This window comes from Gopherus evgoodei, chromosome 16, assembly GCF_007399415.2.
Source record: "Gopherus evgoodei ecotype Sinaloan lineage chromosome 16, rGopEvg1_v1.p, whole genome shotgun sequence".
NCBI classification, from domain to species: domain Eukaryota; kingdom Metazoa; phylum Chordata; order Testudines; family Testudinidae; genus Gopherus; species Gopherus evgoodei.
The window spans coordinates 22,783,167-22,798,040 of NC_044337.1; the positions used below are offsets into that span (position 1 = coordinate 22,783,167).

Here is a 14,874-nt window from a genome sequence, read left to right on the forward strand (position 1 = left end):
AGATACTCCAGCAACACACAGACTGTCTGAAAGTTTTCTCCTTTGCATCTCACATTCCTCATTGCATTTTGATTGTTACCCACGTGTTTTCATACATTTGTACTTGGGCCACAGTGATGGAGCATAACTTCTCTCTTGCCCTCCCTTCACCCAGGCATCTCAATTTGAGTGTGAGGCCAAAGCCTTTGTCAGCGTTGGTGAGAAGTGGTGTTCCCGAGGCACTGAGAGGAGAGGTGTGGCAGCTGCTAGCAGGATGTCATAACAATGACCACCTAGTGGAAAAGTACCGAATTCTCATCACAAAGGTAAAGTGGTGCATTTTATTTTTTTAATGTCTTATTAGTAGAAAGGTGGATAGTTACAAGAACTCTGTATTGCTTAAAGGTTATTGGGTATAACTGAATACAGAAGCCAAAAAAATCAATATAATGGAAGAAAAACATAACAAAACACCCTAAGATCTGGAGTATTTATTGTGGCGTTACCTCCAAATAGAGCATATCTCTCTTCTAATAGTTCCACTAATAGTTTATAAAGCTGTGACCTGTTTTAGTTTGCCTCTTAGGAATATTTAGCTATTTGCTTTTTATGTCATTGTTAGAGATTTATTTGGTTAAATTCTTTGGCTTGCTCAGATTTCCTGTTGGAAAGATGATGTCTGTTACATTGCCCCTAAAATCTGTCTGCAGCTAAAATGAGAATCCGGACCTAAATGTTGAAATTTAACTTGGTTACGCTACTAAGAAACAAGTCAATGTGATCTGTTAACATTTGTTTGGTTTTTTTAAAGGGCATATTTGGGGTTTTTTTGGTCCAGCTGTTTAATTTTGCAGATCTTGGTTCTTAAGAACAACAGTAGCGTGTGGAAGTTTCTGACATTAATGTTGACAACAATAATAAAGAAAAAGAAAAGACTTTATATCTCAAACATCATGCAACCATGCTTCTCAAAATTCAAAATATAACAGTTGTTCAAGAAATAAGAACGAAATATCTTTTCTCCACAATCAGTATTGTGAGTTTGGATATGATCGTTTTATGCACAAACAATCCTATTTTACTGTGTTCATCAAATGATGAAGTACTTAAGGACTGTGTAAGAAATGACTGGTGGGGAGAGTTCATTACAAAAGTCATCTGAGTGTAAATTCATTGTCCAAAAGATAATTAGCAAAATTAGTCTGAGTCAGCCTTTGGATATCCATTATCTGATTACACATAACCTGACTCTGATTTGCCAGAAATAATTACGAACATTATTCTGAGGGGAGAAGGGCATCTGAAATAAGACTCAGTGGGAAATAAAGCTTTGATTTATGTTGCATAATCACACAAGTTAAGAAGAAGGTAGTAGTATCTGTCAAGCAAAATCTCCTGGGTGCTTCTGTTGTATTGTTTCAACTGCTAGGTGAGGAGCTCACCATGTCGCTTGTGTCCCCATTCCAATATTTGGGTACTAGAATGAAGGAATGAGCTGTGTGTAGTATAGTATAGTGCATGACGCACACTCCTTCTGTCTGTGAGTGAGTAAATGCACTAAGGGTTTTCATTTTCCTTCTTAAATCTGTGAAATCTTTCCACTCTTTCACCTCTTGGTGGAAGCAGAGGAAATAACCTGGTTGTGATGCATTGAAAGTTTCCCTGGAGTCCCAGGCAGGGAGAGTTGGCGGATTCAGCATTGTGATATAGGCACTGGCCATTCAGACAATACTGCAAAATTAGCCTCTTGAAGAAAATTAGCATTGAATGAGCCTCTTTGGCATATGATCTCATAGAGTAATTGGCTTAAGCAAATGAAAGTGAAGTCTACTTTCTAATATAAATGCTATATTTGAGAATTGCTGTGGTGCTGGTTGTAGTGACCAAAAATCAATTAAATGAAAATGAGACAGGAGTGTTTTTATAGTATTAGTAGAAAAAGGTTGATGGTCTGGAGGGAAAAAATATCTATTCAACTTGTATACTGAATTTTCTATAGTCTGCAGAGAGTGAGGAATGGTGGAAGACCTAGAAAAAGGGATAAGGAGCTGTATAGGCAGAGGTCCAGAGATGAGATCAATTCAAGGGTCCTTTAGGAGGAGGAGATGAGAGAAAAGATGTCAGCAGGGGCAGAACTGTGTGCAGCTGTAAAGAAGGACAAGGACCTTGAAGTGGAAGGGAAGAGGATTAAAAGAGGGAAGTGACCTGGTCAGCGAAGGAGAGAAGTATGGGTTTTGTTTGTGTAGTTTTTGGTAGAAATTTGGATGGATTTAAAGGGAGTGAGGAGAGGAGCAAAGGACACTTATTGAAGAGAGGGTTGTGACCTAAACTCCTGCAGTGAGCCTGGGATCCTGTGGGACCTGAAGGATCCTCTGCCATAATAGTGGGTAAAATGTATTTTGTTGCAGGGGCAGGATTGGGTGGGCAAAACCCAGACTGTGGTAATTTGTGGGAAAACACTAAATTGCTTTACATTGCTGAAATTCTGTTTATGACAGACTGATGAGCAAGTTTTTCTTTTAAAAAATAAAATAAAATAAAATAAAGGTTTTAATACCCCACTGCCCTGATATAACGCGACCCGATATAACATGAATTCGGATATAACACGGTAAAGCAGTGTTCCCTGAAGGCAGGGCTGTGCCCTCCGGCGGATCAAAGCAAGTTCGATATAATGCGGTTTCACTTATAATGTGGTAAGATTTTTTGGCTCCCAAGGACCGTGTTATATCGAGGTAGAGGTGTACTTAAATTTAAATGAGGGATGGAAAAAAATTTGATGTCTATTATAACAGAAGTTAAAGTATTTTTTACATGGTTTAAATAGGATTTGTTGTTGTCTTTTAGTGGTAAAAATTGTCTGAATTCCATTTTTATACATATATATAAAAAGTGTTAACCGATTGAGTGTTTTATATATAAAAGTAGCATGGGGGAGTCTTGCAGTCTTGTGGGTGGGAGTGGGATAAAAATGCAAGAAACAGTGCTGGAACTGGTGAGAATGGGAGCGGGTTTTGCGGGACGGGAGCAGGGCTCTGCTGTGACCATCCTTTCAGATAGCCAAAGCTGGCAGAATCTTTTAAGCATCTCTAACCAAGTTTGTTGGCTCGTTCTGGTAGAGTGCAGACACAGCATTGTTGTTCTTCTGTGGTTGGGAAGGGCTGCTCTGAAGGGTGATTCCGTGGACACTTGTAGTAACTTGCTTAATCTTTCAGGCACAGTCCACCCTACAGGGAACTCAGCTGGCTGCTGGCATATAATCATCAGACTTGTTTTGCAAAAGGAAAAAATGGTAACAGGTTAAGGAAGTGTCTCAGGTTTACATGCAGTTTGCTTTAATCAGCAGGCTTCTTATTTGAGAACTTCATCACCCTAAGGTAGCAAGTTCACCACTTTGGCCTTTGCAGCAGTTACCAATATCTTTGAAAATGGTGCAGTGTTGCTGCTCAAATCAACTCATAGTACTGATGTACCTGCTTCCTGACAGAGCAGTATAGAAAACCAAGTGCTGTGCTGGCTGGCATCAAGCCCTGCCTTCTCTGCAAAGCAGCATGTGATACTTCAGATAACTTTATCTCATGTGGTGGATGGGCATCTGCAGATATGTCAGTTCTGCCTAGTGTAAGCAAAAAAATGAAAAACAGAAATGATGTGCTAGTGACTGGTGTTCAGCCTTCTACCAAAAATTATTTAGGACCAAAGAATGACTTACATGCTTTCCTCGTGATCAAAAATACTGCAGCCTTTCAGGTGTGCTCCTCTCTGCCAGAGAGCTGTGAGCAATGAACTATCGTTTCTAGTCACTACATCATACTGCATTGCACACTGTAGTCTTTTGGCCTTGTCGTTTGCTTCAGGGCAGTGAAAAAAGGTAGGTTTCTCACTGAGATTTCAATCAGCTGCTTTGGTTAAGTGACTGGATCAACTTCTTTCATGCTGACACCTTTAAAAAATAACATTTGGAGAGTGTTCAGTGCAGCACACACAAATAGCAGCTGGCACTTCTGCTTCTCCTTCCACATGAATAATTTCTCCACTGACCCAGCAAGATATCTGCAATTCCATCATATGCTTGCTAAGTGGAAAGGCATGAGTGAATAGATTTATAATAGTTGTGGACTGTGTGTTGGTCTCAGTGTTTGGTTTTCATTATTCCTGATTAACTTAGACAATTACACATGGAGTTCTGACATGAGCTGTTTTAACTGTTCTGAAGAGAACCGGTCAGTGGTCTTAGCCAAAATACTGTAGTGTGACAGAAGGAATTCAGATCTCCACAAACTTAGTTCAGCTCCACCTCCTTAGTGATCACAAGACTGCTGTGGTCCCATGTGTGTTAAGCCTCCAGAGGCTGAAAAGAGGCCAGACACTGCCCCAAACTGGGGGTGTCTAGGTACATTGTTAGGGTGCAGATCCTTTGTCTAACAACCCATCTGGAGAGCATAGATCTCACAGTCCAACTGCCCAGATCCTGGGATGAGTACGAGTCCCTCCCCTGTTACTTAAACAACATATATCTTCTCCCGCAACTCTAGCTGTCTGGGTCTTTCTCAGCTTTACTCTTCAAGGCAACTTGATAGGCCTAACATGTAACAGTCTCACTTTGCACAGGATTCTAAAACATCAGCTGCTCTTCATTTGATAGCATGCGAGAAGACAGATAATCTAGAGAATAAGAAACATTTTGCATGCAGTGCCCCTCCCTCTCACTCATTCTTCCCTGAAGTCCCTGGGGGGCTCTCTCTGTTCAGGTAAGCAGAGTTCCCTTGGCCTCTTCAGACTCCTGTGTCAGCTCCCCTGTGCTCGAGCTGGTGAAAAAGGCCAAAGACCCCAAATAGGTCAACTTCTGCCCTTTTATAACCTTCCAGTTCCTCTAAGGTGACATCAGGATCTGGCCCCTCAGCTGATCACAGACCTCTACCAGGTTCTATTACTTTGTCCTCTGACAGACCAGTTCTTGCCTAAAATTTCTGTGTTTTAATAGATGATCATCCCGATATAACAACTTTCTATTGGCAGCCCTGCATCTTACCCTTTGGCATTTCTGTCCAACTTGGAGGTAAAGAGGACAACTGTGCAGCCCTGTGCTTTCTCTTTCAAAATAGAGTTTTCAGCTTGGTAAAGATCCATAGAGCAAGTTCATAATCTCACAGAGAATTCATAAATTGCACAGCTAGATTCCCCAAGTAGTCATACTTCCCAATACAGAAGTGTATGCTAATCATCTGGGAGGCCTTGCGCTCTGACTGCCATGGTTTTACCTTCCTGATAATGCTGTGCCATATTTTACAAGCCATTCCTAGAAGTACTGCTTTTGCAAGACTATTGCTAGGAGTGCTGTTAATGGAAATGCCAAATCAGCGGCACTGCAGTTTTCTAAAGGTGATGTCTCCAGGAGTGAGAAATCTCATTGTAGTAGAACTGCAAAAGGAGTTAATGCAATCCCCCAGCTCTCCAGTGCAAAGCTGGTAATGCGATAGGCCTGTTTAAGTATTCATAGTAAGTCTGTCCCCCCCCCCCCCCCCCCGCTTGTCTTGATGTTGACCTCTTTGTTTCAGTAGCAGCATTTGATTTCCGTCAGTCTTTTCATGACCCCAGATGGCAGCGAGACACTTAGTTAATATGTATCTGTGTTGACAGCTGCGTTGGAAGTCTCTGGCCTCTTTCAGTGGATTGTTTCTTGTGAGCAGAGTTGTGGACATGGGCTGCATCAATAGTCTTTGATATTCCAGTTTACTTCCCGATGGGCTTCAGACTCTTGATGGTTTCAGAAGCTGTGTTTTGCTTTCTTCTGCATGTTAACAATCTCTGTAAGAGCAGCCCCTGGCTTGTTGTGGCTACGTGCCTGATTCCATGTGGCGGCTGAACAGCGAAATAAAAATGTCCTCCACTGTTTTCTAAATGGAGACCTTTTTTTTTTTTTCTTTTTTTTCTTTTTTTTCTTTTTTTGCTTTGAATCTGTGTTGTGACATAGGGGATACTTGAAAACCATGCCCTGAGGTGTACACCCTTGGGTTTATTGCCGTTGGTAAATATTGGCCAGCATTGTATACCCTGTTTTCATCATGTGAGTAATATCTAGATTTTACCCACTTCTCCAAATTACTTTTGACTGGGAATTTGTGCACCATCTGCATGAATCTCCAAAGCTATTAGCAATCCCAGATTGTTACACTCATGGGGGTATATGGAAGACAGCCAGCCAGAAGAATTAAGGTCATGTCACTGTTGGGGACAGAAATGGAACTACAGATCAAAAGATCCAGACAATCCCTATGAGAAGCATCTGTTTATCCTGGAACTTCAAAAGAGGGACTCCTTGCTTCAAATGTGATAGTCTTGGTCTTTGGGATAAAGAGAAATCTCTGTCACTTTGACAGTGGTAGCAGTGGCTGATACCCTCCAGGGGCTGGAGCCCTGTAGAGAAGTTAAGACAGATGCACCCACATGAAATTAGTCTGCTCTCAGCAGCATTCTGAAATCTAAGGGAGAAGACACTATTGGGTACCTGAAGAAACAATACTCAACACTTTTGAGAGTCACCTTTGGACAGAGAAATACTGTGATATGGAAGCGTTGGCGAATAGAATATTGGCAGCCCCAAAGGTTTAAAAAATCATGAGTCGCTTACTAAAAAAACACGAGATTGGCTTAAAAATCAGGAAATTAAAAAAAATCAGGAGTTTCTTTTTATTCTTGTTTTCAACCTTTAGAGTACAAGCTTTTCCGTGTAGTGATTAGAGACAGAAGTTTTTTTTAATGAATACTTCGATTTTCAGGTATTCCCACAATTTCAGCAATTGGGCCTTTAAGAAAACTACTGTTCATGCAAGATTACAGATAAAATTGCTGGAGTTGACAACACAGTAAATTATTCTTCAGTGGTGATTATTGTAGTTAACATTTTTTGTGCATGATCCAACGCCCATGGATATAACCAGAAAGACTCCTATTGACGTCAATGAACTTTTGTTTGCAAATGCAGCCTTATCACTGCCTACTGAACTGTTAGAGAAAGAAGTCTAGGACTTGGTTATACTGTGTCTCCCGCTCTGAGGCTTTGTCTACACTACAAATGCTTTGCCGGTATAACTATCCCAGCAAAGCCCACAGTGTAGATTTGGTTTATGACAACAGAAGTTTTTCTATCGGCATAGTAACACCACTGCCTCAAATGACATTAGCTACGCCAACAGAAGCATTCTTCTGTCAGCATAGCTGCATCTATGCTGGGGTTTTTGTTGGCATACCTCTGGGTAGTGGCTGTGGAGTTTTTACACCCCTGACTGATATTGTTGTGCCAACAAAACTTTGTCTATCATACTGGACTTAAAACAATCAAAGAGAATGTTCCATTAGCCCAGGTTCCTGTGATAAATTATTTCATAAGTTCAATTAGGGGAAGAAGCTGGCTATGACCTCTATGGGTGCTAAACAGTCAAAACTGGAAAGTTTGTGTTCTTCCTGGGATTTGTGGATAGATTACAAATAGTAATTTGCAAAATATAGTGGCTAACTGAAACTATTGGTACATTACATTTGTAGTGTCCTAGATAGCATTGATTTCACATCAAGCATTCCTAAGTTATTTTAATAACTGTGAAATGCCTTCAGCAATAAAGTTAGATTCTGATGAGTTGAATGGAAAAAAAGCAATAGTTTCTATAGCAACCGGTAGTGAGTGGCAGGGAGCAAGTATTCTTTCAGTTATTGCTAAGCAATGGATGAGCAGATACAAAATGTTTGCCTTTGTTTAGAAGCTATCTGCATTGGTCCCAATATAACAAGTGCTCAGTGCATAGGAAATTAACGGCTGTCCATTCTATTTTATAATGTCTGGATGTCTCTTGTGACTGTATAGTCCAGTTTACAAGGAGCAAGGTCATAATCAGATATCACATAGCAAGTAGAAAATTGCCTATTTTGTACTATCTCGCTTTTAGAATTGTTCCTTTATTTTTATACTCTGCTGTGAATACTGATTCTACTCAATAAATAATGAACAGTTGGAAAACAATTAATCCTGACTTTAGGATCTACTTAAATCAAGACATTGATTTGTTTTAAGATAATATAAGGGTATGTCTACACTACGGGATTATTCCGATTTTACATAAACTGGTTTTGTAAAACAGATTATATAAAGTTGAGTGCACGCGGCCACACTAAGCACATTAATTCGGCGGTGTGGGTCCATGTACCGAGGCTAGCGTCAATTTCTAGAGCGTTGCACTGTGGGTAGCTATCCCATAGTTCCCGCAGTTTCCACCGCCCCTTGGAATTCTGGGTTGAGATCCCAGTGCCTGATGGGGCAGAAAACATTGTCGCGGGTGGTTCTGGGTACAGCCTTGCCAGTTCCTCCGTGAAAGCAGCAGACAACCGTTTCGCGCCTTTTTTCCTGGGTGAACTGTGCAAATGCCATAGCACAGCAAGCATGTACCTTGCTCAGATCAAGACCGCAATCGTGGACGTTGTAAACACCTCACGCATTCTTGTGCAGTCTATGCTGAACCAGGTCCTGCAAAGCCAGGCGAGGAGGAGGCGGCTACGGCAGAGCGGCAACAAGAGTGATGAGGACATGGACACAGAATTTTCTCAAACCGCGGGCCTCTGCGCTTTGGAGATCCTGCTGGTAATAGGGCAGCTTCTAGCCATTGAACGCTGATTTTGGGCCCGGGAAACAAGCACAGACTGGTGGGACCGCATAGTTTTGGAGATTTGGGACGATTCACAGTGGCTGCGAAACTTTCGCATGCGTAAGGGCACTTTCATGGAACTTTGTGACTTGCCTTCCCCTGCCCTGAAACGCCATAATATCAAGATGAGGGCAGCCCTCACAGTTGAGAAGCGAGTGGCAATAGCCTCTGGAAGCTTGCAATGCCAGACAGCTACCGGTCAGTTGGGAATCAATTTGGAGTGGGAAAATCTACTGTGGGGGCTGCTGTGATGCAAGTAGCCAAAGCAATCATTAAGCTGCTGCTACGAAAGGTTGTGACTCTGGGAAATGTGCAGGTCATAGTGGATGGCTTTGCTGCAATGGGGTTCCCTAACTGTGGGGGGGCGATAAATGGAACCCATATCCCTATCTTGGCACTGGAGCACCAGGGCACCCAGTACGTAAACCGTAAGGGGTACTTTTCGGTGGTGCTGCAAGCACTGGTGGATCACGAGGGACATTTCACCAACATCCACGTGGGATGGCCAGGAAGGGTTCATGACGCTCGCGTCTTCAGGAGCACTACTCTGTTTAAACGGCTGCAGCAAGGGAATTACTTCCCAGACCAGAAAATAACAGTTGGGGATGTTGAAATGCCTATAGTTATCCTGGGGGATCCAGCCTACCCCTTGATGCCATGGCTCATGAAGCCATACACAGGCAGCCTGGACAGTAGTCAGGAGCTGTTCAACTACAGGCTGAGCAAGTGCAGAATGGTGGTAGAATGTGCATTTGGCCGTTTAAAGGCGCGCTGGCGCACATTACTGACTCGCTCAGACCTCAGCCAAACCAATGTCCCCATTGTTATTGCTGCTTGCTGTGTGCTCCACAATCTCTGTGAGAGTAAGGGGGAGACCTTTACGGCAGGGTGGAAGGCTAAGGCAAATCACCTGGCCGCTGATTACGTGCAGCCAGACACCAGGGCGATTAGAAGAGCACACCATAAAGTGTTGCGCATCAGAGAAGCTTTGAAAATGAGTTTCATCACGGGCCAAGGTACAGTGTGACTGTTTTGTGTTTGCTTCCCCTTGATGACCCCCCCCCCTTGATTGACTCATTTCCTGTAAGCAACCCACCTTCCCCGTTCGATTACAGCTTGCTTAAGGAAATAAAGTCACTATAGTTTAAAAATCATATATTCTTTATTAAAAAGTCATTATAAAAAGAGGGAGAGAACTGACAGGGTATCCCGGGTGTAGTTTGGAAGGAGGATAGGAGCGAAGGAAAAGGCCACTAAAAATATTTCAAAGTAATGACAGCCTTTTGGTTGGGCTGTCCACGGGGGTGGAGTGGGCAGGTGCACGAAGCCTTCCCCCACGCTTTCTTACACATCTGGGTGAGGAAGATATGGAATGTGGTGAGGGTGATTACACAGGGGCTGCAGCGGCACTCTGACCCTGCGGCTGTTCCTGAAGCTCCACCAGATGTCGGAGGATGTCAGTTTGATCACGCAGCAGCCCCAGTGTTGCATCCCATCACCGCATATCTTCCTGCCTACACCTCTGATCTTCCTGGCACCACCTCTCATCTCGAGCGTTCCTCCTGTCCTCACGTTCACTGGCATCTTTCCTGTAATTTGATACCACGTCCTTCCACTCATTCAGATGAGCTCTTTCACTGTGGGTTACTTCCATGATTTCCGATAACATTTCGTCTCGCGTCTTTTTTTTTCCTCTGCCTTATCTGAGATAGCCTTCGGGATGGAGTAGGGAGGCTTGAAAAATTTGCAGCTGCATGAGGGAGGTAAAAAAGGGAGAGAAGTATTTAAAAAGATACATTTTACAGAACAATGGTTATACTCTTTCACAGCGAACAACACTATTCACCTTACATAGCACGTGTGATTTCACTACAAGGTCGCATTTTGCATCTTAATATTGAGTGCCTGCGGCTCTGGTGTTAGAGATCTCACAGACGCAGGTCCGGGCAGCAGAATTCAGCTTGCATGCGGCCATGGTAAGCCATTGTCTTTCGGCGTCTGCAGCCTTCATATACACAGTGCCCTCCTTTCCCAAATACCAAGCAAATCCCGTTCAGTGCTGCTTCTTTCCTGTTAACATGCAGCAGTAGAAACCACCCCCCCATTCAATTCTCTGGGATGATCGCTTTACTCTTCCCCCCACCACGTGGCTGGTATCATGGAAGATCACTGCTAATCACCTCCCTTCCCCCCCACCACCACGTGGCTGGTAGCAGGGAAGATCCCTGCTAGCCAAATGCGAAAAAGCTCAGCACCATTCCCCCCCTTCCCCTCCCCCCTCTTTGCTACCTGCCAGGAAGGATTTCTTTTAAGCAACAGGCAAACAGCTCAGTAGGAATGGCCATCTCTGTCCCCTTAATTAAATTCCCGAATTTCAACCAGGTTACCATGAACGATATCACTCTCCTGAGGATAACACAGCGAGATAAAGAACGGATGTTGCTTGAATGCCAGCAATCACCGGGACCATACGCAGCTAGGCTTTGTCATGCAATGATACCAGATTACTTGCTACATGCATGGTGTGGTCAAGTGTCCTACCATGGTGGACGGAATAAGGCTGCTTTGCCCAGAAATCTTCTGCAAAGGCTTTTGGAGTACCTCCAGGAGAGCTTCATGGAGATGTCCCTGGAGAATTTCCGCTCCATCCCCAGACATGTTAACAAACTTTTCCAATAACTGTACTGGCCGTGAATGCATCCCAAGTCCTCAGGGCAAATCAATCATTAAAAAATGCTTGCTTTTAAACCATGTTTTATATTTACAAAAGGTACACTCACCAGAGGTTGCTTCCATGGCTTCGTTGTCTGGGCTAGTGGCTTGGGAGGGTTGGGAGGGTAATTCCGTCTGGGTGAGAAAAAGCTCCTGGCTGTTGGGGAGAACGGAGTGCTGTGTGCTCTCTGCAAGCTCGTTGTCCTCTTCCTCCTCCTCGTCTTCCCTGTCCGCAGAATCCTCAGGCATGGCTGAGATTACCACCCCCACCTCGGAATCCACGGTCAGGGGTGGGATAGTGGGGGTGGACCCCCCTAGAATTGCATGCAGCTCAGCGTAGAAGCGGCATGTTTTCGGCCCTGCCCCGGACCTTCCGTTTGCTTCATTGGTTTTCTGGTAGGCTTGTCTGAGCTCCTTAACTTTCACACGGCACTGCACTGAGTCCCTGGTGTGTCCTTTCTCCATCATGGCCTTGGAAATTTTTTCAAATGTTTTTTCATTTCGTCTTTTGGAATGGAGTTCTGTTAGCACAGAATCCTCTCCCCATATAGTGATCAGATCCAGTACCTCCCGTGCGGTCCATGCTGGAGCTCTTTTTCGATTCTCAGGAGACTGCATTGTTACCTGTGCTGATGAGCTCTGCGTGGTCACCTGTGCTGGTGAGCTCTCCACGCTGGCCAAACAGGAAATGAAAATCAAAAGTTCGCGGTGCTTTTTCTGTCTACCTGGCCAGTGCATCCGAGTTCAGATTGCTTTCCAGAGCTGTCACAGTGGTGCACCGTGAGATACTGCCCGGAGGCCAATACCGTCGATTTGCGGCCACACTAACCCTAATCTGATATGGTAATACCGATTTCAGCGCTACTCCTCTCGTCGGGGAGGAGTACAGAAACCGGTTTAAAGAGCCCTTTATATTGATATAAAGGGCCTCGTTGTGTGGACAGGTGCAGCGTTACATCGGTTTAACTCTGCTAAAATTGGTATAAACACGTAGTGTAGACCAGGCCTAAAAGATTAGCTTTTTCTCCTGGGGTAAAAATGATTCATGCTTTCCGTGGACAGGTGAAAACACTTTTCAAAGAAGCCATTTTTTTTAGACTTCCTAGAAATGCCCCTCGAACAGAGCTGTGAATTTCAGAGGTGCTGAGTACCCAGAATTCCAATTGAACTCAGTGGGAGCTGCACTACCTTAAGGGTAAAGTGCTTCTGTTTTTAGATTAATGAAGCAATAATGGGAGTTGTACGTTTCTTGTTGAACCCCATGAGGGTGCATTTTGCATGATCATAGGTTCTCAGATATTCCTGAACACTGGTGTTGTGGAATGGGAATAGCTCTGATCAATGCAGCTTTTGTGTTGCAGAACTATGCAGTATGGGACCCCACTCATTTCCCATTCAGCAAGCAGAGAGATGATTTTACATTGTTTTAGTGGCTGAGAATTGCCTAATGCAGACCCCTGTCTGTTTGAAGCCTTCTGAGGTCACAGCTAACCTTAATATCAGGCTGTGGAACAATTTTGTATTTATGTACATTTGTTTCTATTTCTGTAGCACTCTCTTAGCTGAGATGCTTCTAAAAAGTAACATACAAACATCTTTGCCGGTGCAGGAAAAGAACTGTTTTTAATATAACTTCTTGAAAACACACAATTGGCACTTCCCAATTAAGCTTTTCTAAAGGACTGTAACAGTTAGCAGCGACCCCTGAACAGCTAGTAGCCTTATAATAGATTCATAGACTCTAGGACTGGAAGGACCTCGAGAGGTCATCGAGTCTAGTCCCCTACCCTCATGGGGCTGGCAACCATTAAAAAAAATTAAACACCTCACGGAGAGAGTAGCCTGAACTTTTAAACTGTCTTCCCTTATCGGTCTTAAAGCAGTTAAAGCTGGTCCTAAGCCGGTTTTTGCTAAACAAATTGCAAAAGTGCAGCGTTTGCTAAGCACCAATCAAATGCTAACACAACCGAAGCCTGTGTGTGAGTGTGTATAAAAAATTCTTGGTTTTTGTATAAAGTAGAGTCTTTGTACCAAAATACAAAACTCTCCTTTCTTCTGCAAAATAAAGCAACCTTTCCTTATCCCTGTCTGGCTGTCATTAGCTCTCAGCTAGGTGGACCCAACATTTCGGTAACAGGACTAATATATAACACCAGTCAGTAGGTCTCAGGCTGTGGCTTGTGTTTTAGTGGTTCATAAAACAGAAGATTAAGAATCAAGAATTTATAATGTTGAAGGGAAAGTAGAGGATTAGGAAGGGGAGAAGTTGATTTATGCAGGACTATGTGTGGGAGGTGGCTTGTAGCATTAGTGTGTACCAGATAATTGCATTATCAGAAAAATATATTTGGCACAACAGGGATATATTTTGGGGGCACATCAGAAAAATCCAGTAGCTGCACAGGTGCCCCTTGTATGTTCTACCAGAATAATCCTACGTTCATTATTCCTTAAGGCAACTGCCAATTCAACCAAATATATCAGTATCAACTATTTCTAGAAATCTTTAAATGCAGGCTTCTCTCTAGTTACTTTCTCTTTTCCCTGTAAAGCAGTGGTGGATTCCTTGGGCTGCATGTGGCTCGTCAGGGTAACCCACTGGCAGGCCGCAAGGCAATTTGTTTACATCGACTGTCTGCAGGCACAGCCGCCTGCAGCTCCCAGTGGCCACAGTTCGCCGTTCCCCGCCAGTGGGAGCTGCGGATGGCCATGCCTGCGGACAGTCGATGTAAACAAATTGTCTTGCGGCCCGCCAGTGGATTACCCTGATGGGCTGCAGGTTGCCCACCACTGCTGTAAAGCTTGTGTTTCTCCCCATGAGAGCAATAACTTTGTCAATAAAGGGCTTTGTTGAATGTAGAACTTAATATTGTGTGCACATTCCCTGAGACTACACCTTGACATGGTGAGAAGGCTTGTGTGTTCCAATGATTTTGGGAGTTAGGCTGGTGGAAGCTTTAATTCCTGGTAAAGCCACCCAAGCTGATCAGGTCAGAGGGTAGGAACCACATGAAAAGGAGTCCACCCCTTCAGGGTGGTGGTTGAGTGATAGGCCAACAACCTCTCATCAGAAGACAGGGATAGTGGAGGTTTTTTTGTGCCTGAGTGGCATCTGACAGTGCAGGAAGGATTCCATTTCAGAATAGCATGTGCATGTTATAATTTCACTAAAAAGCTAGATGAAAACATTTTCATTAAGATTATTTGACTGAATAAATATGTTTGTCTCATAAATATAACAGTACTTCTGAGGCAGGAAGACTGACTCGTACAGTAGCAAAACCTGGTATGGGCCTCATTTGTTTTCCCTCTCTATATACATGACAATTAGATTTGCATACGCGCATCTACACTAGGTGTATGTGTCTAATTTTCAAGAGTGCTGAACACTACAACTCAATGACTTAATCTGGAATTGTGGGATTTTCGACTGATGGCCACCATATGTATTCCAGTGGTGGGGGTGAGCATACATGCCATGTGTTGG

General features: G+C 43.5%; 1 protein-coding gene across 7 annotated transcripts in view; it reads left to right on the plus strand.

The window, feature by feature from the left end:
* RABGAP1 (RAB GTPase activating protein 1) overlaps nt 1-14,874 on the plus strand; it is a 151,881-nt gene that overhangs the window by 43,570 nt on the left and 93,437 nt on the right. For all 7 annotated transcript variants that reach the window (XR_003996724.1, XR_003996721.1, XR_003996723.1 and 4 more), the window contains one exon: nt 155-305. Coding sequence is in view for 3 of the 7 variants with exons in the window: in XM_030535167.1 (XP_030391027.1) it covers nt 155-305 (151 nt within the window). In the remaining 4 variants the exon portion in view is untranslated. The remainder of the gene's footprint in view (nt 1-154; nt 306-14,874) is intronic.